The sequence below is a fragment of the Tinamus guttatus genome, unplaced genomic scaffold (assembly GCF_059628265.1).
Source record: "Tinamus guttatus ecotype Peru unplaced genomic scaffold, ASM5962826v1 Tinamus_guttatus_pri_ptg000223l, whole genome shotgun sequence".
Taxonomy (NCBI): Eukaryota; Metazoa; Chordata; class Aves; order Tinamiformes; family Tinamidae; genus Tinamus; species Tinamus guttatus.
The window spans coordinates 1,752,302-1,775,869 of record NW_028288757.1 but is presented as its reverse complement, the minus strand read 5'-3'; the positions used below and the strand labels follow the sequence as shown (position 1 = coordinate 1,775,869).

The window sequence follows — 23,568 nt, the reverse complement described above, 5'->3', positions numbered from 1 at the left end:
CTTACATATCCCAGTTCTTTTAATGCGTTGATTTATGAGCTGTGGAAGCAATGGAAAATTTGTAGAGCAGCAGGCTGCAAATGAGCACTTACATGGAAAAAGAGAGGAGAGAAAATAGTATCAGAATTCAAATCTGCTGGTGCGAACCCAGGCAGGGTTTGACGTAAGGCACCCCTCATTTGCCTGTCTTTTTGTGCCAGTTTGATTGTCAGCTGAAGGAGTGGTGTGTTGGTATTTTTGGAAGGGAACATTTTATAAATATCGAGGTGGCACAAGCAGCAACAGAAATGAGGAAACTACTAACAATGCAAAAAGAATGGTTGGCAAAAAAGAGATGTAGCAACGATGAACGGTCATTGCAGAGAAGAAACGACCTTTTGGCCTGGATCCTTATCGTTTGTGCTGCAAGATGCTACAAGATGTTGCTAACATAGAACACATAGCAGAAAATTGTAATTCTTTCAAATAAGTGGTACTTCCTGGATGTATAGCTTATAAGATGTGTCTTTATTATTAAATTATGTTGGAGCTTTGTCTGTACAACTGTACAAGAAAGGTTTTACGAGATCACTGTTTACAGGGAATGTGTGTTTAATTTTCCAATAAACCTATTTTTGCAATACCAAGATCTAATCAAATGTTTATAGACCACACTATACAAGAGAAAGCAAAGAGATATGAAAACCTTTCAGGTCAAATGGGTGCTTTCCAACACCACCCTCTCCACAGCAGACTTCCCACCTTCAACAAAACGGCTCCTATTTGGGCTCCCCGATGAGTCCGTGCTGTTTTAACAGCCTGTTAAGCCTCTCAATTTCTTGCTCCTGTTGGAGACAGAAATCATTACTATAGCTCTTACCTTGAAGATTTTCCCTGCTTCCTACAAATCTTCCTGCCCCTGGAATACACATGGCTCTGCAGGGAAAGGGACAGCCTGGCTAAAGGGAGTAAGAGAGAGGTGGCTGCCCTTCCTTTGCAACAGAAACAGCTAAGGGAAGCGCAGGCAGGACCGGCACGGCGGCGGTTCCGCAATCCAGCAGATCCCACAACTTTCTGGTGAGGAAACCAAGCTGAGAGCAGCAAGCTTACAACAGGATCCTGGGCAGTCTCTCCAAGGGAGCGCTGCAGGACAGGCCTTTCTTTGCTCAAATTAAAGGTGTTTCTTACCTTCTCTGTGCAGCTGTACTCAAGTTGCTCGACTTTGGTTGCAAGCTGCAGGTTTGCCTGTTTCAGCTTGGACACTTGCTGCTCAGAGCGAGTCTTTACCGATAAAATGATCCCTGTGGAACAAACGCAGCAGAGGTGAGTGGTGCACGGGGCCCTGCTCGAGCCAAGTCAAGTTTCAGCTGAGTCAAGCGCCCAGCACGTGCCAAGAGGCCGCTCACAGTGCCCAGGACTCGCCCCGAGGGTTTTTGGCTGTATGGCCTCATGGTCGTATTTTTGATTGAATCCCCAAATGACTTCTCAGGAAGGAAGGAAATGGCTGTAGGAAATTGTTGCAGAAACCCCCCCAAAACTCATAGCTCAGAGCACTGACGATGCCAGCCGCCCACCGGGGCCGCGTGGGCACCTACCATTAATGATCCTGGCCACACGCCACAGGCGCAGGAGTATCAGGAGCCCAACGGCTTCGAACTCATGCTCCCGGAAGAGGAGGACTATGTCAAGGATGAAGGACACCACGACGACTACTCCATCCAGCACCTCAAACTTGTGGTGGAAGAACTCCCGGCCGTACAGGAAGATTTTAAACCCAACCTCGACCAGGAAGATGGTCAAAATGCAAAGGGAGAGGTAGTGCAAGACCTAGGAAAAGACAGGGCAAATTTAGGACTCAGAAATCCCCCTCCTCCACACAGTCACCTCACATGGGCTGGACAAGGGCCAGGAGGGGCATGAGATGCCCCTGGAGCGGCTTGGCCAGGCCGGAGCAGGAGGTGCAGAGTCCATGGTCGCCCACGGAGCAGCATTTGAAGTGCTGCAGAGCTGGGAGCCGCGGTCAGCCCTGCTGTCTCCCCGCGCTTTACCTTGGGAGCTAGGTCGTATCTGTCCGGATGGATGATCTTCAAGTCCATGAGCAATTCCCCAAGGACCAGCAAGGCATCCACAATGACCAAGCAGACGACCACGACCTGTTGGAAGAGGAGAGCTGCCCTGAGAGTCCCTGCGAGGCAGGAGGATCACCTGGATGAGCTGGCACCACCCGACAGGGAAGAGGCGCTCGGCCACCCCGCCGCACCCTGCCCCGCTGGATGGTATCCGGGGGCAGTTAGTCAGTTATTCCCACAAACTCGCTTGGATGAACCCCCTCGCTTTTGGCTCAGACCCAGCCTTGCCCCTGGTGGTCGGTCAGGTCCCTGGGAACAGGCACAGACTGCGGCGGGGTGCACTGAGCCCAGCTGCTGCTCCGCCTCGCAGGAAACACCTGCACCCACCTCGCCCACCCGCTTCCCACGCAAGCGGTCCCGGCTCAGCAGAGGGGCTGCTCCGAGCCCGCAGGCGCCGCTCCGGGGCCTCACAGGCCATCGGGCACCAGCCCTGGCGGTGCTTGGGGCAAAGCCTCACCGGTATCCCCGCTTTCCCTAGGTTTATCTGGCCTCACCTGGAACCGGTGGGAGCTGAAGAGTTTTTTCAGCACATCCTGGAAGGTGACGCCGCCCCGGGCGGGCTCCAGCTTGAGCTCCGACTGTGGCTGCTTCTCCCCACTTTCCTGCCCGGCCGCTGCCTCATCCTCCTCTTCCTCCCATTTGTGGTAGTCGTTGTTCCAACGTGCTGGGTCGTCCCCCACCACCGTGAAGTGCTTCAGGTACCTGGACATGGCTCCGGATTAAGCTGGCACTGACAGCTGAAACACAAGAGCCAAATGTTACCCCGTGCCGGTGGCACCCGGAGCCCCCCAGGAACCGGGCACAGCCGGCGCGTGACGGGCCCGGCTGACGGGAAGTTGCTCAACGGTGGGTTCTGCATCGTCTCCCACGCGGGTCCCCAGCACCTCGCGTAGGCGCTTCCTGCCCCAGGAGCTGCTGCCATCGCTCTCCCCAGCGTCCCGCTTGCCGCGTGACGAGAAACTTCCCTGTGTAGCATTACCAAATGCCTCGAAATCGAGCCGTAACCACCGGGGGAGACACCAGCCTTATCTCGGGGTGCAAGAAAGGAGGCAGCCAAAGCACAAGGGAAAAGAGACATTGCGTTTCTATGAGCTGTTTTTGTGGTCAAAACCTGAGAGCCGGCACTTTCCCTCCCTTCCCTTTGCCACCCCATTCAAGCCAAGCGAGGCTGCCCCGTGCCAGGAACTCCAGGACAGGCACCGCGGTGGCCAAGGCACTGTCTGGCTACAGCCGAAATGGGCCAGGGCTGCCGGCTCCTTGGCTCAGCACTGAAAAACATCCCAGCAGAAGCCTCCACGCTGCCTGGGCCACAGGCTCCTTTCACACCCCCACAAGCCGCTTCCTCTTTTGGGTGCCCCAGCGGGGCTGCCTGTCCCCATGCCCAGACGCTGCCATGGGCAGGTGGACCCCCAGCCCCACGCGCTCATCCCAGGCCAGCCCTGGGCTCAGCACACGCCGTTCCTGGGGCCACGGAGCTGCTGTTGGTCTGTCCATCCATCCCACCGGCCGCTCTCCTTCCCCCTCCAGGACGGCCCGGGATGGGACTCAGCTGTGGCAGGGGCCGCTCAGCATCACCCGGTGCAGCAGCAAGAGGGGCTGGGCTGCAAAGGGGGGTCCTGGGGGCAGCCCACAACCAAACGAGGAGCACGGCCGGGCTCTGGTCCCCATGCAAGCGGCCTTGCGCTCCCCAGTTTTGCCACCCTGGCTGCGGGTCCGGGACAGACCGGGGCCCGCTCGCGCCGGGAGCCCCAGCCCCCGGTGCTGCCCCCGCCGCCCGGGAGCGGCCCCGTCTGCCCCGCTGCCCGCGCGGGGAGGGACCAAGCGGCGGAAACGGCGCGTCCGGACCCGCCGGGACCCGCGGGCCGCCTCCTGCCCGACCCGCGCCCAGCGGCACCGACCCGCGGGCCGGGGCCCGAACCCTCCGCTCCCGACCCGGCCACCCCCCGGCCCCGGTACCGTGCGCGTCCCGGCTGCGCTCGCCGCCTCCCCGCCCGCGCTGCGCCGTCCCCGGCCCGGCCCGGCCCGGTCCCGCCCCCGCGCCCAGGCCGCCCTCCCGCCTCCTCCCCGCGCTCGCACGTCCCGCAGCCCGGGCCGGTGCTCGCGAGGAGCCAACCGAGCGCGGGCCGGGGGCCCAAATGCGCCGGGCCCCGTTGCTCGTCCGCGGTTCTAGCCTCACGCCCCAGGGAACCTCCTCGCGGTGCCTGGGCTGCCCTCTCCTTCAGACACAAGCCCACTTGGAAAGCGCAGCTACAAAAAAGCTCTGGAAACCGTCTCTCTCGCACCTCTGTCGGGACAAACCGGAGTTATTTCTAATCCCCCCCCCCCCCCCCCCCCGAGGGAGATATCTCTTCCTCTTTGTGCTTCTATTAAAACCTTTCCTGGGTAAAGGGGATCAACATCAGCTCAGAAACTGCCTTCTCCTGCAGAAGGCAAAAGCAGCCACCCATACACCCAAACCACCAACCTGCAAAGACCAGCCGAGCACAGAGGAGGAGTCTTGCCGGGCTCCTACTTAGTGCAGGAAGGAAGGGTTTTATTTGGGGTGTTTCCAGCTATTTAGGTAAGTTGGCCTCAGCTGCATTCAAAAAAAATACTAATACAGAGCTGAGTGGGTTGCTTGACAAGGAGCAGGCATTTTTCTCAGCTGCTGGGGCCTTTGCCAGGGGGATTGCAAACACCAGCCTGTCTCAGAACTTAAATAACTCACTTAGTGTGTTCCTCAACAGTTCGGCAGGGCTGTGTTTTCCAGGTCCCCAAAGTGCCTGGAAATCCAGCAAGGGCAGAGGACCCCAGCAGAGCCCCTGTATCCACCGTAGAGTTCCAGGCAGCCGGGGCAGAGCTGTGAGAGCTCTGGCCTAGCCCTGGTTGGAGGATGCGAACACAGAACCTGAAGCACAGCAGGCTGCCCCAGCACCGGCCTGGCCTCGAGCCTCCTCTCACACGGCTTCCTGCCGGCCTCGCTGCCCGTGGTTCAACTCTGAGTAAATGAAATGTCCAGCGCTCCAGGGAATCGCCCGCCCAGTGCTTGCTCTCCAGATCCATCAGCTGCGTGGGAATCTGCTTGGAGCAGACTCTGACAACGCTCTCCTCAAACTCCTCGGCTGGTGGAGTAGCACTTTCTTGGCCAAAGGAATACAAAACAGCACTTTTCCAGGATTTACTATGGCTCTTGCTATGCATCATCATTGCAAGGACAACCTGCACTGTGTAACTGGTTGTTTTCTCAATCTGCTTCCTGCAGGCAGTCACTCGAGTACGTGCTGTGAACACACGTACTATTTTCTGAGCTTCTATTTTTGCAGAACACTTTTTCACAAAACAAATCTGTTAACCTTGGGGCAATCCACTCTGCAGCAGAATGACGGCAGCACACGGCTACGTGCCCAAGACGCGGACAGCAACATCCACATGTGGGGCAACACGGCCAGGAGCATGGGTCCACCCTGGGCACTGCACCCGCTTTGGGAAGCAGCTGCTGTGCCCCAGGGCTGGGCTCAGGTATTGGTCTTCCCACTCCATGAGGGTTGTGCTGGCCCCAGCAGTTACTGACTGGATGGTGTAAAGGCAGCTACCAGTCATGTTCGTGGTGGGCACCTGTGTTCAGAGCTGAACAAGGATGGAGATCAGCCAGTGGAAGGAAGAGGAGATCAGACCGCATCGTACAAGAGAGGAGGAAGAAGTTATTCTAACACTGAGGCTCAAACCTCTCTTTCAGTAGAAGCAAGCAGGGTAGAAGCCCAACTGCTTTGAAAGAGCAGTGAGGCCTGACTACGATGACAAAGTGGACGAGATGCTCCTGGAGGAAACCAAGCCTTGCCCTCACGAGCTGCAGGCAGCTCAGCTCTCACCTCCGTGCGGCAGCGTGGCTGAGGTGCTCCAAGGTTGAGCAGTGGTGCAGCACCTCCCACGCGCTCTTTTCTTGATTCAGATCTAACTCTGCAGCAAACATTGTTCAAGGTCAGGCCTAAAGTGTGTAATATATGTGTATATGCATTAAAGGACTTACGTCCCCACACCCATCTTCCTCTAGAGGCTGCCTAGGCACTGTTGCAGATTTGGTCCAGTTTACCCTGCAATTAAGGTTTTGTTCTTGGTTTTGAAGTCCTCAGCTTCACTCAACAGCACAGCAGCGCTGACAAATTTTAAAGAGAAGGGAAACAAATGAAGGTGTCATGTAATGAGGAACAGTAGAGCTGAAGGGTGAACAGCAATAGAAACACCCCATTATCTAGAATATCCAAATCAATAGCATTACTAGTTAGTGCTCTGATGGGATATGATGCTTGGGGATGACTGTGGCATCCTGCAAAATTTACAGGAAAACCTGCAGTTATTACAACTTTCCCGCTGTTTTTGGTGACCTTCAAAAACTCAGTGTCCCTCCCTGCTAGCTTGCAAAGCAGACGGATGCTCACAGTATAGCCCATGTCTGCTGCCAGATACTGCTTGGAGAAGTGTCCTATAGCAGCACACATCAGCGCCAGGAACGGCGCTCGTAGAGCTGACTGCTTTACTCCCTGCCGAAATCCTGATAGGCAACTGCTCACAAAGATAAAGCAGGAACAGGTCACAAGGAGCAGGGCCTCAGTAAATATTTACGTGCTATTAATTTGTTGGGTAAACTAGGGCTCCATACAAGCCTCATTATTAAAACAATAGGAAAAGGCTGCAGCTGCTCTCCCTCCACTGATCAAAAACCGACCTAATTGCTGTTCCCAGCAACGAGCATAAAACATCTTCTACCTGTGAACATCTGATCATAACCTGCAAGAAGCTCAGCTGTCGTGCCTGCCTTTTGCATCTCCACTCTCGTGCTGTGACTTTCCTGCTGCACCAGTCATCTGAATTGTCACACTGGAGCACTGGACACAGCCCTTCCAGAGTGCACGGCCCTGAAACAGTCACAGGAGGAGAACAAGGCTGAAGGAAAAGGTGTGACAAGGTGACACATAAAAGGGTTGCAGAGCTACTGCATGCTCTCCCAGGGAAGGCTGAACACATTCCTCCAGCTACAGCTAGATCAATAAGGGACGCAGGTGACCACATTATAGGAAGTAAGGCTATAAACCTCCCTCTGCCCCCAACAGCAATGCAGCCTCATCAAACGTTACCAAGTAGTGTGATTAATTATCTTTAATAATGAAGAATGTATTTTTAAAAAAAGATTCAGTGACTAATAATTGCCCAAAAATGCATCTCAGTCAAAAAGACTCAACTTAGTACATAAGAAATATTCATCTGGTAAACAGGAGGCCAGAAGAGAACGAGCGGTTTGAGTCAAATACACTTCAGCGACAGAAACGTCTTCACCCAGACTCCCTTACCCCCACAAGTTCATTAGTGCAGCATTTTTAAAACAGGGTGGCAGTACTGAACAAGCAACTTCATTCAACTTGTAAAATCCTTGTCATATTTTCCAAGACATATTAAGAGACCAACAGGTGAAAGATGCACCAAACCAGCATTCCTGTCACCAAACTGGCATCCCTGTCTAGGGCAAGACAGCCAGCATTTCCACAGTCCATATTCTACCCTTTGCCTTTCTTTGTGCTCTAACCTATTTTAGGCAGAAGTTTTGCTGAAGTGATGGACAACAGCTGTAAAGTCTGGGCAATTTAAAAGCATATATCCAGTGCTCCTAAGAATAGACCAAATCAAATATCTGTGGGTTTCTAGAACAATTTATTTATCTAAGTTGCATGTTCTGAGGGCAGTAGTGTATGTGTTGTGATAAAGTGACACTGAGAAGATTTAACAATTTCTTAATTTAATAAGTGATTTTCACTACATGGTATTGTACACTGTTATCTGTTCAAAAAAGATTAACAGTTTTTAAAAAAAACAAGATACTGTGAGAGATTTGCATAAGCTGGTGATCAAGATCAACTCCTCTGGTTGGCTTATCACACCGGTTCCTATGCTTCTTTGTAAAACAAAGTCTTTAGGCCAAAATGCACATAGAGTCACTCAGGCAGATCTAGAACCCTTTCCGTAACTTCCAGCTTTCTGAAACTGGCTGTCACAGGACTGATGCAATTGTAGAAAGGTCTGCTCAACGTGGAAATTGTACAAAAAAGTATTTACTTTTACCATTAACAGAACAAACAGCACAGCATTTCTACTTGCTATTTCAAGCAAAGACTTCCTGATATGGCCAAGAGGAAGGCATAAACAAAAAGCCCTGCCAACATATCGTGATGGGTCATGTATATAAGAGTTTTCTAAGCAAACTTTGGCTTCAGGAAAGAGACACAAACACTTAAAATAATGGCTTTAATTGTCATTCAAAGTATACGGAGGGATGTGTATTTTAATTAAATATACATCATACCAGTGATGCTGGCAAGGTTGTTATTCCTAATGTTGACAGCAATAAAACTAACGTGTACATGACAAGACATTAAAAGAAAAGCAATCCCTTTAAAACAAGTTTTAACGTAAAAAAAGTTCACAGTGGTTTGTATAAACAGTATGCAATTTCTGACAGTAACAAATTTCTACTCTCACAGCACACTAGTGCCCTCTTTAGATCCTAAAGAAGAAAACAAGCATTTACACTACTCATTGTACAGATTCAAAAAGTCAGTTGTACAATTACCCACAATGGCAGAATAAGATGCTGTGGAGTGTACAGCTGTAACACCAACGAAAGGAAAGCTTTTAAAATTCTTTTCCTGGGAGGGAGAAGTCTTTCATTTGCTGCTACAACCAGCAAATGCCATTCACCAAATCGAAAGGAAAACCACAAACACGTTATCTAGTTTGAGCAAGCCGAACAGTACACATTACAGTTTTAAAAATGGAGGTTATATACTATATTACAAGTCCCAACAAGGCAGTGCCAAATTCACTATTTCTTTGCTTGTTTTGTGATCATACCCCTGGGAGGCGTTACCGGTCTGCTAGCGTTGGGCTTCTTTTTCTCTGCAGGTTTCAAAATCTGAAAAGAAAGTTCTGTCATTCAGAAAAAGCTCTTACACCAAAGTCATACAATTCATTTTCCAGTAAAAGCCAAGGTACAGGACAAGCCAAACTGGCCAAGAAATAAACACCTTTCTTACTCACTGAGCTCTGACAGGGTTCAGAGCAGCTCATCTGAGAGCTTGTGCCAATGGAAGCAGGAGAACATCAAGTGCTTTACTTGCATGACTTAATTCCAGGTAAAACAGTTCATCTACTCACATCAGCTGAGACTAACTACATATTTAAATATACCTGGAGAGAAATCTTAGCATTATCCACAATCTTGCTTTTGTGAGGATAGTCAGTCTTTATATCTGCTGTTTTAAACTTATACTTGTTTCAAACAGATCTTACAGATATAAAATGTTACTGTGACTACAACAACTAGAATGTAAAAATCTTAAGCAATTAGTACCTGAAAGGAGCACATTAGAGTTTCATCCACACTCATCATAGCACCTGCATTATCAAATTCTCCGCAGTAATTTGGGGCAGAAAATAGAGTTACCAATTGCCTTTTTGCAAAAAACTCATATCCATCTTCAACAACCTTTAAAGAGAAGAAGCAAAGTATTAGACTGAACAACTCCTTGCCACAATGTGGAAAGCAAGAAGTGATACATACACATCCAAGTCGGAACATACAGCTCAGGAAAGATTAGTTACAGCATTACCAGCAGCTAAGGGGCTGTCTAGGCCTAAGAAGAGTTTCCAAATTTTTCAGGAAGAAAAACCACAGGTTAGCACACAGTCCATTAGCAGGGAGAACAAAAGGATTCTGCTAGTTCAAGATAAGCTCTTTCAAGAGCTGCAACCACAGCTCTTATATATTAGAATAAAATCATAACCAGGATTACTAAACACTGCAATGAGTTGCCCAGAAAGGTTGCAGAATATGAATCCTTGCAGATCCTTGACTGGTCAAGGTCTTGAGCAACTTGGTGTTATGCTTAACTTTACCCCACATGGAGTATATGGGTAGGGGGAAACCAGATAATCATCTCCGGTCCCTTCCAACCTGTTGTCTGGTTAACACACAAAATTTAAATACCTGATGAGCTCTACATATGAGATCCAAATCATGTTTATGGAGAAATTTTGCAACCACTTCTGCACCAAATGTGAAGGACACTCCTCTGTCATTTTCACCCCATCCCAAGACATCTTTGTCAGGATCAGACCATAAGAGATCACAGAGAAGACCTTGGTCTGGTACATCTGTAGGCCGCATAATTCGTCTGATCTGTTCCATTGACTGAAGGTCTGGTGACAAGCCTGTTTCAAGTCAAGACATTCACATTTTATTCCAACTATGTTCTGAAACATTGACACACTGAGACAAAAATAACTTAATAGCCAAAGTGATTCATTATTGCAATTTTATATAGTTCAAGAGCAATGTTAACTGACTTTTTTAATCTAGCATTTGGTTTAAAGCTTTTATAACCAAAGATGAGTCACTTTTTAGAAGACTTACTGAGAGCAAGATAAGCAAAGCCGTTTTCACATTTTACAGGATTACAATAATTTTACTGTAATAATTTGAAACATCTGTTAAAAGTGCTGTTAAGTAACAGAGGCATTAATAGTAGAAATCAAAGTGTATGTCTACTTTCTAATCAGGCCTAGTAAGATGAAATACAGTATCAAATAGGCCAATGTTTTTCACTGATCTCCCTGGGCATCTGTAATTACTTGCAAGTGATAAGCATTTCAACAGCAATACGTATTTGGCTACTTTCAAAGCTGTATAAAGCAATTAAGACATGGCACAGCAGAGCCAGTTTCTACAAGCTAGGTCCAAAATACATCATGTTTTCAGAATTTACATAATCTAAAGAGATTCAAAACTATGAAGATTCTGTTCTTGAAAGGTGACTTCAAAAAAGTTACAAAACTACCAGCTCAATTAATGATTTGCAAAACTTTGTAATCTAGCTCAACCCTACCTCATAAATGAGCCAAGGCAGAGGAAAACAACATGTCAGAGTTTCAAAAAATGAAGAATAAATCAAAAATCAACGCTTTCCAACAGTGAAAGCGCCCACAATGCAAACACGAATTAGCCAAGATTTATATCACAGCGCTGCAGTCTCTCAAGCGTCAACTAGGGAAGCATTACCCACCTCCATGACAGCAAAATATTTTCTCATCCACAATAGCTGCAATTGGTAAACAATTAAAACAGTCTGTGAAGGTCTTCCATAGCTTAATATTGTATCTTCTCTTACCTAGAAAATCATTTGGGGAAAAAGTCAATAAATATTTCCAATCCTATTACAAGCAACCTAATATGGCCATCTTAATTTTACCAATATTTGCAAAAGCCTATGAAGCCTAAATATAAAGCCTATGTATCATTTACCTTATTTATCTGCATTACTTGTAAGAACATTGAGGTTCTCACAGCTCTAATTTGGTTCTCAGGGGTACAAAACTAAAACTTGCATTCCACTTTCAGAGGACAGACTCTCCAGCCCCAACCTTGCTTTGGAAGATTATCCCTTAAAAAAAAAATCTAATCAATTAAAAAAAAATCCTATTTGCTGTTATCTGTTTTCTTCAGTAGAAAATAGCATCTCTTTGAATCTTTTTTCTCCTTTAAAATTCTGCTAGTATTTAACCACATAAAGTCTCTCTAGGGCTAAGAAATAGACTGAACAATGAAATTGCTACAGCACTACTTTCCAAGGGACTCTCCCAACAGATACGAACACTGAACATATTTGAGAAGTGCCTGAGTCTGATTAATCTCCAAGGAGTCAGTGCTGAAATGCCACATATCTTTGTTTTGCTGTTCAACAAGGACAGCCAGACACAGAGAGTACATCTTGTGAGCTACAAGCTATGTAGGTCCCACAACAGAAGTGCCAGGAATGCTCTGTGCACAATTAACCTAACAGTTTAATCTCCTCCACAGGATCTGGACTTAAGCCACATCCTTTGAAACATATGAACATAAACTTCTACTTTACAATGCACAGATTAAGGTATGAGAATAAAGACTTGCTGCATTAAATTGAATGGATAACATAAATCAAAAAGTTGTCAGAAAACAGCCCACAGTTCTCAGTGGAAGAACAGTGGAAGTCATTTTATCAACTCTCCTCTGCAAAAGCATGTATAATAACCAAACCCTTATAGCATTCTATACAGTTGCTTGACCCTCACGAGACAGAGAGCTACCAGCAATAACAAACAGGGAGTCATCATGCTGAACTAAGTTAATACAACTTAGTCTACTTTCCCTTTGGCCTGAAGTGTGTTTCCTTGCAGAATATTGCTGATGCTGAAAAGTGACAAACTAATTTGGAGACTGAGACTCATTAACAAAGGATGATATTCACTCATCTCCAGGAGATGGTAAAAAGCCTATGTACCCTCTACACTGAATTCTGAAGAGCTCAAAGGGAAGCTCATGGTACAGTCAGAGCATTCATTTGAGGAACATGAAACTCTCCAAACTGTCTCTGAAGGAATATAAAAGGGCGTCACTGAAGTTAAATCAGTTTAAGCCTGGAGTAAAACTTCATAACCTGAAATCTTAACCTTTAGTGTTTCTTGAAAAAAAAAAAAAAGGTCATTTTGCAATCTCTAAAAACCTAACTTCTAAAACAAGCATCCACAATCTTTCAAACATGGAGGCAGTGGAAAGATCTTTGAAAATTATGAAATATATCAGTACTGAAGGTTCACATATACTTTGCCCAGCTCATAAAAGAGGGAGGTTTTTTTGGCCTATACAAAAAGGCATGATAAAGCAGGACTGCATTCAGTTTCAGATCCTCCACAGAAGAGCAGTTTTTATATTTTTACACTACAAAATTACAGTTAATTAGACTGCACTGTTTGTAAGATAACCATGATAGAGTAGTCTATTATCTTCATTAAGTCATAATGCAAGTATACATAATCATCATTTCTGCTCATCGGTGAAAAACAATGAACTGCAAAGTAGTAGAAGTAGTAAAACTGTCTCTCATCTAATTAGATTATCTAACCATAAGAACTTTAACAATATGCAGCAGTAAAAATGGTTAATTAACATAGTGTCTAAATAAAATCACCCATTTGCACACTGCTTAGTATGGTAAGTATCAGAATACAACAGGATCACTCAAAGGACAGATTTCCCTTGCTAAAATAAGCCCAGGCATCACCTGAACAGTCAAAGGTAACTAAGTTAAGATAAAGTGATCTAATACCGGAAGGCTTGGGAACAAACAGCTGCTACCCTACTTTCTGAAGTCATAAAGATACATATTACATACATATTACTTACATTCATCATAAAATCCATAAATTCTATTGATGCTGGCACATTCATGGTTCCCTCTAAGGAGGAAAAAATTCTCTGGATATTTGATTTTGTAGGCCAATAAGAGACAAATTGTTTCTAAAGACTGTTTTCCTCTGTCAACATAATCACCAAGAAATAGGTAGTTGCTTTCTGGTGGAAAACCTCCATACTCAAAGAGTCGAAGCAAGTCATAGTATTGTCCATGGATATCACCTATAAAGAATATTCATAAACGGCATGTAAGTGACACTTTGCTACATTCTTTCATTATTCTAGAGAAAACACTAACAAATGAAACTTCAGAAACAAGAAAAGCATTCAGTCAGATATTGCTTACAATTTAAAATTATGAAATTTATCTTAATGCATGGAAAATTATCACATGCAGACCTTTATCACACCTATGTAAGGCAACAATTAACTGTAGTAAGAGCAAGCATGCAGCTTTTGTTTGCTGGAAGCTATTAAACACACATTTATTAGGTGTTTTATTTTGATATTCCTCATTCTTTTAGCATAACTAACATGTTCATTTTGCAAACATATACATGTTATGCTAAAAGATATATACATCACTGTGCATAAGCTTAGTGAAATCAAACCAGAAGGGAAGTCCTAGAAAAGTGTAGAATCTGAAATTTTCAGCACTTGTAAATTTAAAATTGTTAAACCACTGTTCAACTAGCTCTTTGAATGGCACCTACAGTAAACTATTTTGCTTCTCCTTTGCTTCTCTTTGTTCAGTCATGACTTGGCTGAAAGTTATTTCATCCGTATAAAAATTACTTTCCAAAACTCTGCCTGAATCCCTTCTCCAACCAACCCAGCAGAACAGGACCAGCTACCTTTTGGTTTTTTTTTTTTTTTTTTTTTATTCCCACTCAAATTCCTATATTGGTTATTGCCTCCCTTTCCCCCCTAAAGGATCCAGCATGGGTTTATTTTCTCTTTGCTACAATCATTTATTAGTTCACCTGTCAAAAGGTAGCATCTTGCATTTGTTTTCCTCTTAGTATGTCTACACCAACAAAAAAAACCCAAAGCCAAGCATCAAATTAAAATCACATATACTCACCACATATTTTAAGTGGAGCTTCAAGTTCTAGTAGAATAGGCTGACTGAGAAAGATTTCTCTGGATTTCAAGCACAGTCCTCTAATTTCATTCTCTTGAAGTTGGACATTTTTACCTGGCTTTGATCCTCTCACTGTCAGAAAAATGCAGCAGTCAGTTATCCAAATCAGTATCCCTAGTATTATTTTAAGAACCTGACTAAATGTCATTTAATATAGAATGAGAAGATAACAGGATAACATCAGTTTGTCACCCTGAAACTGAACAGGCATATTAACGGGAAAAGGGTATCATGTTCCATTTCAGTCATATGTTAAGGTTCATCTAAAGAACTCTTGACTTAGCATTTCCCCCATTAAATTTCACAAGTTAAATGGAACCACTTTAGTTCTAGTTTGGTTTAGCTGTAAAACACATCTTAGTACAACTATACTCTTCAAAACAGTTATGCGCTTCTCAGTAAAGCTTTCTGAGCCTGTGAAAATGAAGCACCCTGTTTAATTTGCATGGTTTTCACACAACCCTGCCCACCAAGGCTGTTTCTAAATAAAAGATCATTATACCAATAAATGCTGTACTGCCTCATTCTACACAGCAGCTATCAAGCATGGAAGAAAAGCCTATAATCAAAAATCCAGAATGATGCACAAGGAAACATATCTTCTGATCAGAAGATCACAAAGCTCCACAAAATAAGCAGCCTACAGACAAAAATTAAAGAGCAGAAGACCTTTGTCTTTCTACCTCTTTCTAGAGAATCTTACAGCACTGCTATGTTTTAAAAATCTTTTTTTAAGCTTTTTATTATAATGGAGTCAGCAACTGCAAAAGTCTCCTACAAACTGTGAATACTTAAAGTAAGTCCAAAGTGGCATAAACATACTATCTAGTTCTCCCTCCCTTTATCACCTCGCCCCCATTTCCTCTTGCAAGGACAAGGACATTCGTATGGCAGTCATTCCCTAACTAAGGCTAAATAGCATGCAGCAATAGGAGACAGATGACTATATTGTTCATCAGGGTTAGAAAAACGCCGATGAACAAACAGCTAACCAAAAAAAGTGACTTTACTGGCAAAACTTACAAAATATTATCTGGTGTCAAAACCTGTGATGAGATGGAGTACTGGTACAGTTGAAGCAAAAAACTTGTAGAAAGTTTGAGTAATATTGTAAAGTGACAGGGGTAATTTCTACCCTATAACACATTGGTTCAGACATAAAGGCCGAATGATCCAAGAACTTCAGCCTCAAATGCCAGGAAACACTGATAATGCTTTTTCAAACAAAATTATTACACTAGCAGTACCATCTAACTTGGCTACTTACAGTGTATGAAATACATGGCATTGATCCTAAAGAATCTCAAGTCTTATCCCCCAAACCTAATCTTTAGTTGAAAAAAGGCAGCCATAAACCCAAACCCCTTTCAAGTAAGGGAACTGATACATTATTTCCTGTATCCATAAACATTTATACTGTTTCAGGCTAACCACCTTGCTACTGCTTATTTCACAGCAAGAAATCTGGAAGCTACAGATGACTCAGTAGTCTCAGCAGTGCCCCTGTGGATCTCACAACATAGAAATCACTAACAATACCCTAAAATCACATCACTTTTCTCCAAGTAAGTTTCAAAACTGACCTCCAAATTACAATGTGTATTTACAGTGACATTAAGAAAGCTGTGGGCCAAGAGTCCCAGCATTAACAGTGCTATCATTCAAGCACTACATGTTCCCATATTACTCACTCCCTATCTATTATCACCCAGCACTGACATTATATTGGCCCACTGGAATTACCACTAAACTTCAAGTCTTCCACTAAAATATTTGAAGCAATGAAGCATATAAATGAAAGCTAGATCTTTGCCACAGTTGTTTATCATGCATGAAATTTTTCAGCCATACAGTAATTTTCCAAACACTTCCTGAGCAATCAGCAATTTGTTCAAAATGCCAAATATCCAGAAGCAATAAAGAAAAAAATATAGCAAAAGCAGTGATGAGCCAACTGAAACTGGAAGAGTCAAAAACTAACATAAGTTCTCAAAAAAAATACAAAATACATGCTATGTACCGAGTCATTAACACTTATGAATAAAGAAAAGGCATTCATTTTTGCAAAAGATTAAATGGAAATCTGAAAACTGACTGCTTCAGATAAATGTTTTGCAGGTTTCTGATGCATTTTCATTGAAACAGTAAAAATCTTCTGCAACAGTAAAAATCTTCTGCAGCTCTAGTAATTTTTTTGTAGAAAACCTTGCTAGAAGTTGCCAGAAGTTTACATAAACTTACTGGCACAGATGCCAGAAGGATAGAAAAATAGGAAAGTTTGATTCATCTCTGTAACATACTGTCTGCCAATGACATTTTGAACACTACTGCCCAATACAGAATCAGCACAGAAAAAAAGCGTTTGATTTCTTCTAACATTGACCTACATCCTGAGAAACTGGAAATATTATTTTTGGCTTCAGAAATATCAAATTTGCAGAACAGCATGTTGGCTTGAGATATCTGTATTTTTAGTGCAAGGATTCTCTCATCCATAATGAAAGAGCTGGCAAGAAAATGCAGGATATTCAGTCTCAATGAATCCTTAAGAGATTTCTCTAATTCAGTCTTCAAGACTTAGCCCCACTACAAAAGGCAAAAATAATAGACTGTTGTTGTGTTTACAGCTTCTGTTCTCTCCTCTGGACCAAAACAAGGCAAAATTGACATTAGCCAATGCAATACTAATGGGTAGCTTGGTCAAAGTTCACAAGGCAGCTTGACAGTACCATACATACACATTTGTTCTTTCAACGCCTAAAAATAATCTGGGACAACTGAACAAGTTACAACTTCATCAGCTGAGAAAAGAGCCCATTTCAAACATTATTTTATTTACAACTTGCCTCAACATACAGTTGCACTATTTCCAGACAGTAACCCATTCCCTCCTCTAAGTAGAGATGCACTTTTAAAAAACATTTTCTCAGACTGGAATTATAATGTCCAGTCTGAGTGACCTTCTCCACTGTACAAGTGTGAAAAGTTTTGAAAAATAAGCTCTCCACTGGATGGAAAGACTAAAGAGACCACCACTCCCTGCGGCCTTCATGATCCCTGCACAGCCATTCTTTAAGCCACAGATAGAGCTAGGAAACCTTACAGCTTATACAGATGTAATTTGTGGAACAAGCCTAGGGCACTAAGGGAGAGCAATTCATCTGGTGTCCCACATAAACCTTCAGATTCACATTTTGGAGCTCTTAATTTTTCATACTTTACAACAGGTCCAAAGCCATAGCTTTCAGAACAGTAACACCTTCACAAACACTTCACCCTGCTACTCCAGACTTGATTTTTGAGAGTTATGAACTCAACAATTCCTTACAGTCTGTCCAAAAGGTAAACCAATAAACAAGCTCCAACTATTAAAATTAATATTGCATGCTCCAAGACTGACAGAAAGCAACAACAAATGCCTACTCTAAAATGAATGCAGTACCAGAAGGGCACAGCAGAGGGGAGAAGGAAGTAAAAGCAAGAGAGAAAACAGCACCCCTGTGTTTTGGGTCAAGTAAACAGAATTACCACAAAGGGTAACTGCCAGGAAGAGTTCAACCCCATTAAGTCCAGGACAGTTTCTATACATATCTGTGAAGGGTATGTCAAGAATCGTGGGTTCTAGCACAAAAGATAGTGTGACACACCACTGCTGACATTTTCCAGTATTCATAGCTTGCTGCTATATAACCATTTAATAAAAGGAAATGTTTAAATAAAAATAAGAGTGCATTAACTAAGTCAAGGGTCATGCAAAAGGGAAAGATACTTAGTAAAGACTCATTCTTCCAGTGTTTATTCAAAAATATTACAATTTCACCAGTCCAAATATCTCATTTTCCTTTAATACTACATTAAAAGAAGTAATTACAATGCTGTCAGATAAAGTGCCAGACTCAAGTTGCTGCATAGAATAATGCTTCAAATAGTCTATCAGCAATTCAGTTCATTTTTAGCTCATTAAACAAGTCTTTCTCAGTTTACCATATATTTTATGTTAAGATGCCTGCAATTCTAAAGACATTTCCAAAAATATTGCAGGCTGTTATAGATCTTGTTTTTAGCAGTTCCTTGAGACAGGTTCACATTCAGTTTTGCACTGTCGACACAGAGGGAATAAATAACTTGAACGTGATTGATTTAAATAAAGGTTTAGGTTTACTTCACGCACTGCCAACTTTGATCAGATCATTTCAAATTCAAAACTGAAGCTGGAAATAAACTCCTTAGCGCCCAAGCATCTGTATGAAGAAGTTTTAGTCTACTCTTTCCAGTGTGACAAAAGTTTAGGGAAGCTTTACCAAGCAGGAGATTCTGCATGACTGCAAATAATTTTCATCTTGTAAAATAATTCCACATTGGAGGAGACACTTATGTACTAAATTCAGTTCAGAACACAGACCCAGCTACTCCAGAGGTGACAAATGGCCACACTTCACCAATTAGGTAACTAAGACAGAACTTGACTGGCTTATCTGAATCCAAAGCAGTGACAGGAATCTAATCCTTGTCTTCCATTTGCAGAGTTCCCACTTCCATTATTAGAAACTGCTGCAACACCATAGGAAACAATGAACTTTAAGCTATAAGCTACTGAAAGCCAAATGATTCAAAGTTAGCAAGTGTTGCTTGCCTAGAAGAAACAGTATCCAACCACCAAGTGAAGTCTGACCAAGTTTCAGAGAATTGTCTCTAAAAATCAAAAAGTTTAATAACCATATTCTTTTGCTCAACTATTTTTAATAACAAAGATCCTCCTTCTCCATTTAAAGCAAATTAGGTAGAATATCTCCTTGACAGCCATACAACAGGCTTTACCAGGAATAGAAATCAGTGGGTGTACAAACAAGAAAGTTCAAGGATCTAAAGTCTTTCTACCAATTTTAGTGCACTAAGCCGTATTTCATTTTCAGAAAAGCTACCATTCTGGTCTTAACATGCCTTTAGCCACAGTAGCCTCCATTCATTACCTACCACTCTCCCTTAGAGAAAAGATTTTCAGAGACATACTTCAACTTGGCGCCTGCTTACCCTTCTTGGAATCGCATTATTTCACCTCGCTATGGGGTTAGGTTAGTACATTTCAGTCTTGCCTCTAGATAGGTTACTATGAGCTCCACTTTCAAACCAGGCCCTACTTACATCATCTGTGTGAACAGCTGCCAACACCTGGGGAAGGAAGCAGTTAAGGGGGCTCGAGTTAGAAACAACATCTGACATGAAACAGAAAGGAAACCACGCTCTCACCCCGGGATCTTGGGATTTCTTTTCACAGACTCTGCCCGGAGCTAAGCAGGAGTTCTGCCATTTCCTGGACCCCTTTTCATGACTACAGAGATGCCACTGACTTTTCATCCTACAGGGAGCTTTGCTAGCATTTTTTTTTGTCTAGCAGTTTTGATTTAGCAGACATGTACAGTTGCCAGCTCAGAATTATTAATTTTGCAAGTGGTTACTGCCTACAATACTCCTTTCAGAAGGATAATTTGCCTTCAAGTTTGTCCCTTCTTATTCCTCAGTAAAGTGAACTGGCTCTATTACATGAGCCTTTGTCTGCTACCAAAGACACTTAGGAAACATCCCAATACCCAATGCAGCATGCTGTTATTTACTATACACTTGAAAGTCTTGTTCTTGTGAAAAATCATTGCTATGAAAGTAACTAAGCTTGACAAAAATAGACAAAGTGTTCTTATGAAAGTGGCCCTAGTAGGACATAATCCTCATTAGCGAAGGAGTGATGCAGGCAAAATATAAGTTCAATTACAACAAAAGAGTGATCACTATGTTCAAAGTTTTTATCAAGCTGCTCTTCAAGATTGAGGACAATGTCACTAAAAAAAAAAAAAAAAAGACATTTCAACACCAAATGGCTCTTTACTGTAAAGACTTGGAGAAATAAACATTCTCCAAATATCTACCTTACCATGAAAAGCCAAACAGATGCTTCAAATCCCTTTAGAGAATAATCTAGTAATTTCAGCTAAATAACCTTTGGTAGGTGGGATATATCAACTATTTGAGGAAAAAGAAGGTCAGCTGATCACAATAACTGCCTCAATTTTTATAAGAGCAGATGTGAAGACAAATACACTATTAATGCCTTATATTAAGGATCAAAACTGGAATAATTTAATATTCACCATCTAGCCACTTGCGCCACCTGGACAATTAGACCATTTTTACTACCTGTGTAAGGCTCTGGGTCTCATTCAAAAGCACAATACCAGGGCATATGATAAAACACAAATACCTGCTTAAGTACATTTTATTACTGATTTGAAATACTTTATAAAGTATATCCATAATATTGCTTTTGTTACCTTTAAAAAGGAAAAAGGTATTATTGTTGCATTACTGCTGATATCCTTAGCAAAATCACCCAAAATGACTGTTTTTCTAACAGTTAACTACTTAAAAGTTTTTGTAGCACACATATGGTTGACTATCATTTTAATCAGACTGAAAAGGGCATCAACTGAGGAAGCATTTATACTGATATATCAAGCTTTATATAACTGAACATTATGCAATTCTATCAAAACTGCACTAAAAAACTATACAGAAAAACACTATTGTATAGAAATATGTCTTAAATCCCTCATGTTTAGTCTAAGTCTATAAAGAAATAAAAATCCCCTTACACACCCCTTTTTTTTCCTCCATTTCATACCATGCAGAGCTGCCCTTTAGATCAGTCATGTCACCTACCTAGCTATACCTTAATCATCTCAGGAAAAAGATGAGTCAAGAAGTAAATCTTAACTACAGAGAGAATGGCACTTGCACAGTAATTCGCACAATTCAGCAATCTATCAAAAATGCAGCACTTGATCAAACGCAGTATCATTTTGTCCTTTCTGGAAAAAAAGGAAAAAACCACCCTCATGTACTCGCCTCAGTACATCTCTGGATGTACTATGCTTTATAATACACATTTAATAAGTAATAAGCAAAGCCTATGTCTAAATACAGCATGGGTTAACATTTGTAATTGAAATCCTAATTAAAATGAAATCCTAACTAAAATGCCAAGAAATTCAAGAATTTTTTTCAGTGCTGACTGCTGACGCAATCTTAGGTCATAACATCTTTTGTTACAGAGCCACCTCAAAGATTTTCTAGGTGAACCTTTATAAGCTCTCAGCTCTCAATGCAGGATGCTGACAGAAGCCAGGCAAGAATTAAACATATTCGTATAACATATCTTACTACTTACTGAAACTCTGAACAAGAGAAATCATTCAAATTACTAGGACCTTTTTTTAGGCTCAACTTATTTCAAGTCTTTGCTACTAGCAACTTGCACTTTCATTAGCAACATCAGGGAAAATCAAGTAGAAATTATAACTGCTATAAAATTGAGTGTATTGATATGTCATCATGCAAGCGACACACAGAACCTGACACCTACAAAGTGTATTAGAGCATCCTAAAAAGATTCCCATAACTTTTATGAGGAGAGTTTAAACTGGCAACAACAAAGCCTAAAACAAACTGGGAGGGGGCCCTACTATTTACTTTTATTCGCTCTAGTGAATAACCCTAAAATACACCTTTTGGATTTGTAACCCCAACCAATTTTTAAGTAGCACTACTGACCCTCTGTCTTGCCTTTCATTATCCAGGCCACACACTGAATAAAATTTTACAAGAATGGGAAAATGTTTTAAAGTATTTATCACTATTTGCCTCAGAAAAAATATTAGATGACTTTGTGCCAAAGAGAAAGAAGTTAAACCCCTGACCAATCTCTTCAAGTGCAAATCCAGATGAGATGCCTACCCTGACACACTTGAAACAAGGTTGGATCAGTCTAGCTTCCTTCCCTAAATAATCTTGCTTGATGCCAGGAAGAAATTTTGCTATTGGTTGCTCCTCAACCTTTTGCCCTAGGAAAGATTAGCTGACACTTCTAAACCGATGCTGACCCTCATGGCCAGAGGGAAGACACTGCAGACGCCTCCTGTGACACTTACATTTCCCTTAGCTTTTGGGCTCTGTGCAACTCATTTTTCACCCCAAAGCGCTAGCGATGCAGGACAATGAGCCCCGAAGCATTGTCTGAAACCGAACAAAACCCAAGCTGCGACCCGCATTTTAGAAGCCACCACGCGCTGTGAATTAAGACCTAAAGCCTCATGGCAGTATCAACACGTGCAGATAATGCTAAATACATAATTCCACGAAGGTAGGTTAAGTCCCTTGCCCAGTTTCCGAAAAGCTGCTTGGAAAGGCTCTTTACATGAGGTGGAATTTGAATTTCCAGATCCCTACAAGGACCCAGCCAAGCGCAGACCCGTGTGCTAGAACACCGGGGTTTCAAACACTCCAAACCCATCACTACAGGAAGCCCCAAGAGGAGGAAGGGGCAGCCGGCAGGTCTCTGCTCTGCACCGGGAGGGCATGGAGGGCGGCTCGGACGACACGAGGGCGAGGGGAGAAGCTGCGGCCGCGGGGCAGAGGCGCCCGGGCAGACAAAGCGCCTCAGGGACCCTCCATTTTGGCGCCGCGACCCCCGCGCAGGGCCTGGGGCTCCCCGCCCCCTCCCCCGGCCGCCGCGGAGCCTGCGAGGGCTCGGGGGGCACCGGCTCGGCCTCCGCCGCCCTCCCCGGCTCCCCCCGCGCCCCGGCCCTCACCCTCCAGCAGCCGTTGGATGATGCTGTCGATGTTGAGCTTGTCTATATCCGCCATCGCCTCTCAGCGGCCGGGCGGACCCCTCCCCTCCCTCCGCTCGCTGCTCGGCCGGGCCCGGCTCCTCTCCGCGGGCTCCCTCGTCTTTCCCTCTGCCTTCTCGCCTCCCCGCGCTCCTTCTTCTTGTCCCGCTCCCTCTCTGTCCGTCCCCCTCCGCCCCCTCTCGGCGGCCGCTCTCAGCCGCGACCCAGCACTCGACAAAATGGCCGCCGCCCTCCCCTCAGCGAGCGCGGCTGGCGCACGGATACGCGGGAGCGCGACGCGGCCCGCCGGAAACCCTTTATCGGCCGCGCGTGGAGGCGCGCGCGATCCCTCCGCCGCCGTGAGGCAAGGGGGGGGAGAAGTAGTCCCCGGGCGGGCGGCCTCGG

General features: G+C 43.9%; 2 protein-coding genes across 3 annotated transcripts; both read right to left on the bottom strand.

Moving 5' to 3' along the window:
- Positions 1-486: 486 nt before the first annotated feature.
- HVCN1 (hydrogen voltage gated channel 1) lies at positions 487-7,009 on the bottom strand. 2 transcript variants are annotated; one of them, XM_088525106.1, is made up of 6 exons: positions 6,873-7,009; positions 2,603-2,845; positions 2,028-2,132; positions 1,575-1,806; positions 1,168-1,280; positions 487-824 (listed from the first exon to the last, which is right to left on the bottom strand). In XM_088525106.1, exons 2-6 carry the CDS (start codon positions 2,816-2,818, stop codon positions 759-761), a joined length of 732 nt encoding a protein of 243 aa, XP_088381232.1. In that variant the 5' UTR covers positions 2,819-2,845; positions 6,873-7,009; the 3' UTR covers positions 487-758. The 2 variants fall into 2 exon arrangements, with proteins under 2 accessions (XP_088381232.1, XP_088381233.1); XM_088525107.1 differs by lacking the exon at positions 6,873-7,009 and adding an exon at positions 4,065-4,082.
- An 849-nt stretch (positions 7,010-7,858) lies between these two features.
- On the bottom strand, positions 7,859-23,303 carry PPP1CC (protein phosphatase 1 catalytic subunit gamma). The gene is made up of 7 exons (XM_088525105.1): positions 23,146-23,303; positions 14,447-14,578; positions 13,354-13,584; positions 11,198-11,302; positions 10,123-10,346; positions 9,487-9,621; positions 7,859-9,048 (listed from the first exon to the last, which is right to left on the bottom strand). The coding sequence occupies exons 1-7, from the start codon at positions 23,198-23,200 to the stop codon at positions 8,959-8,961; spliced, it is 972 nt and encodes a 323-aa protein (XP_088381231.1). The 5' UTR covers positions 23,201-23,303; the 3' UTR covers positions 7,859-8,958.
- Between the last annotated feature and the right edge of the window lie 265 nt (positions 23,304-23,568).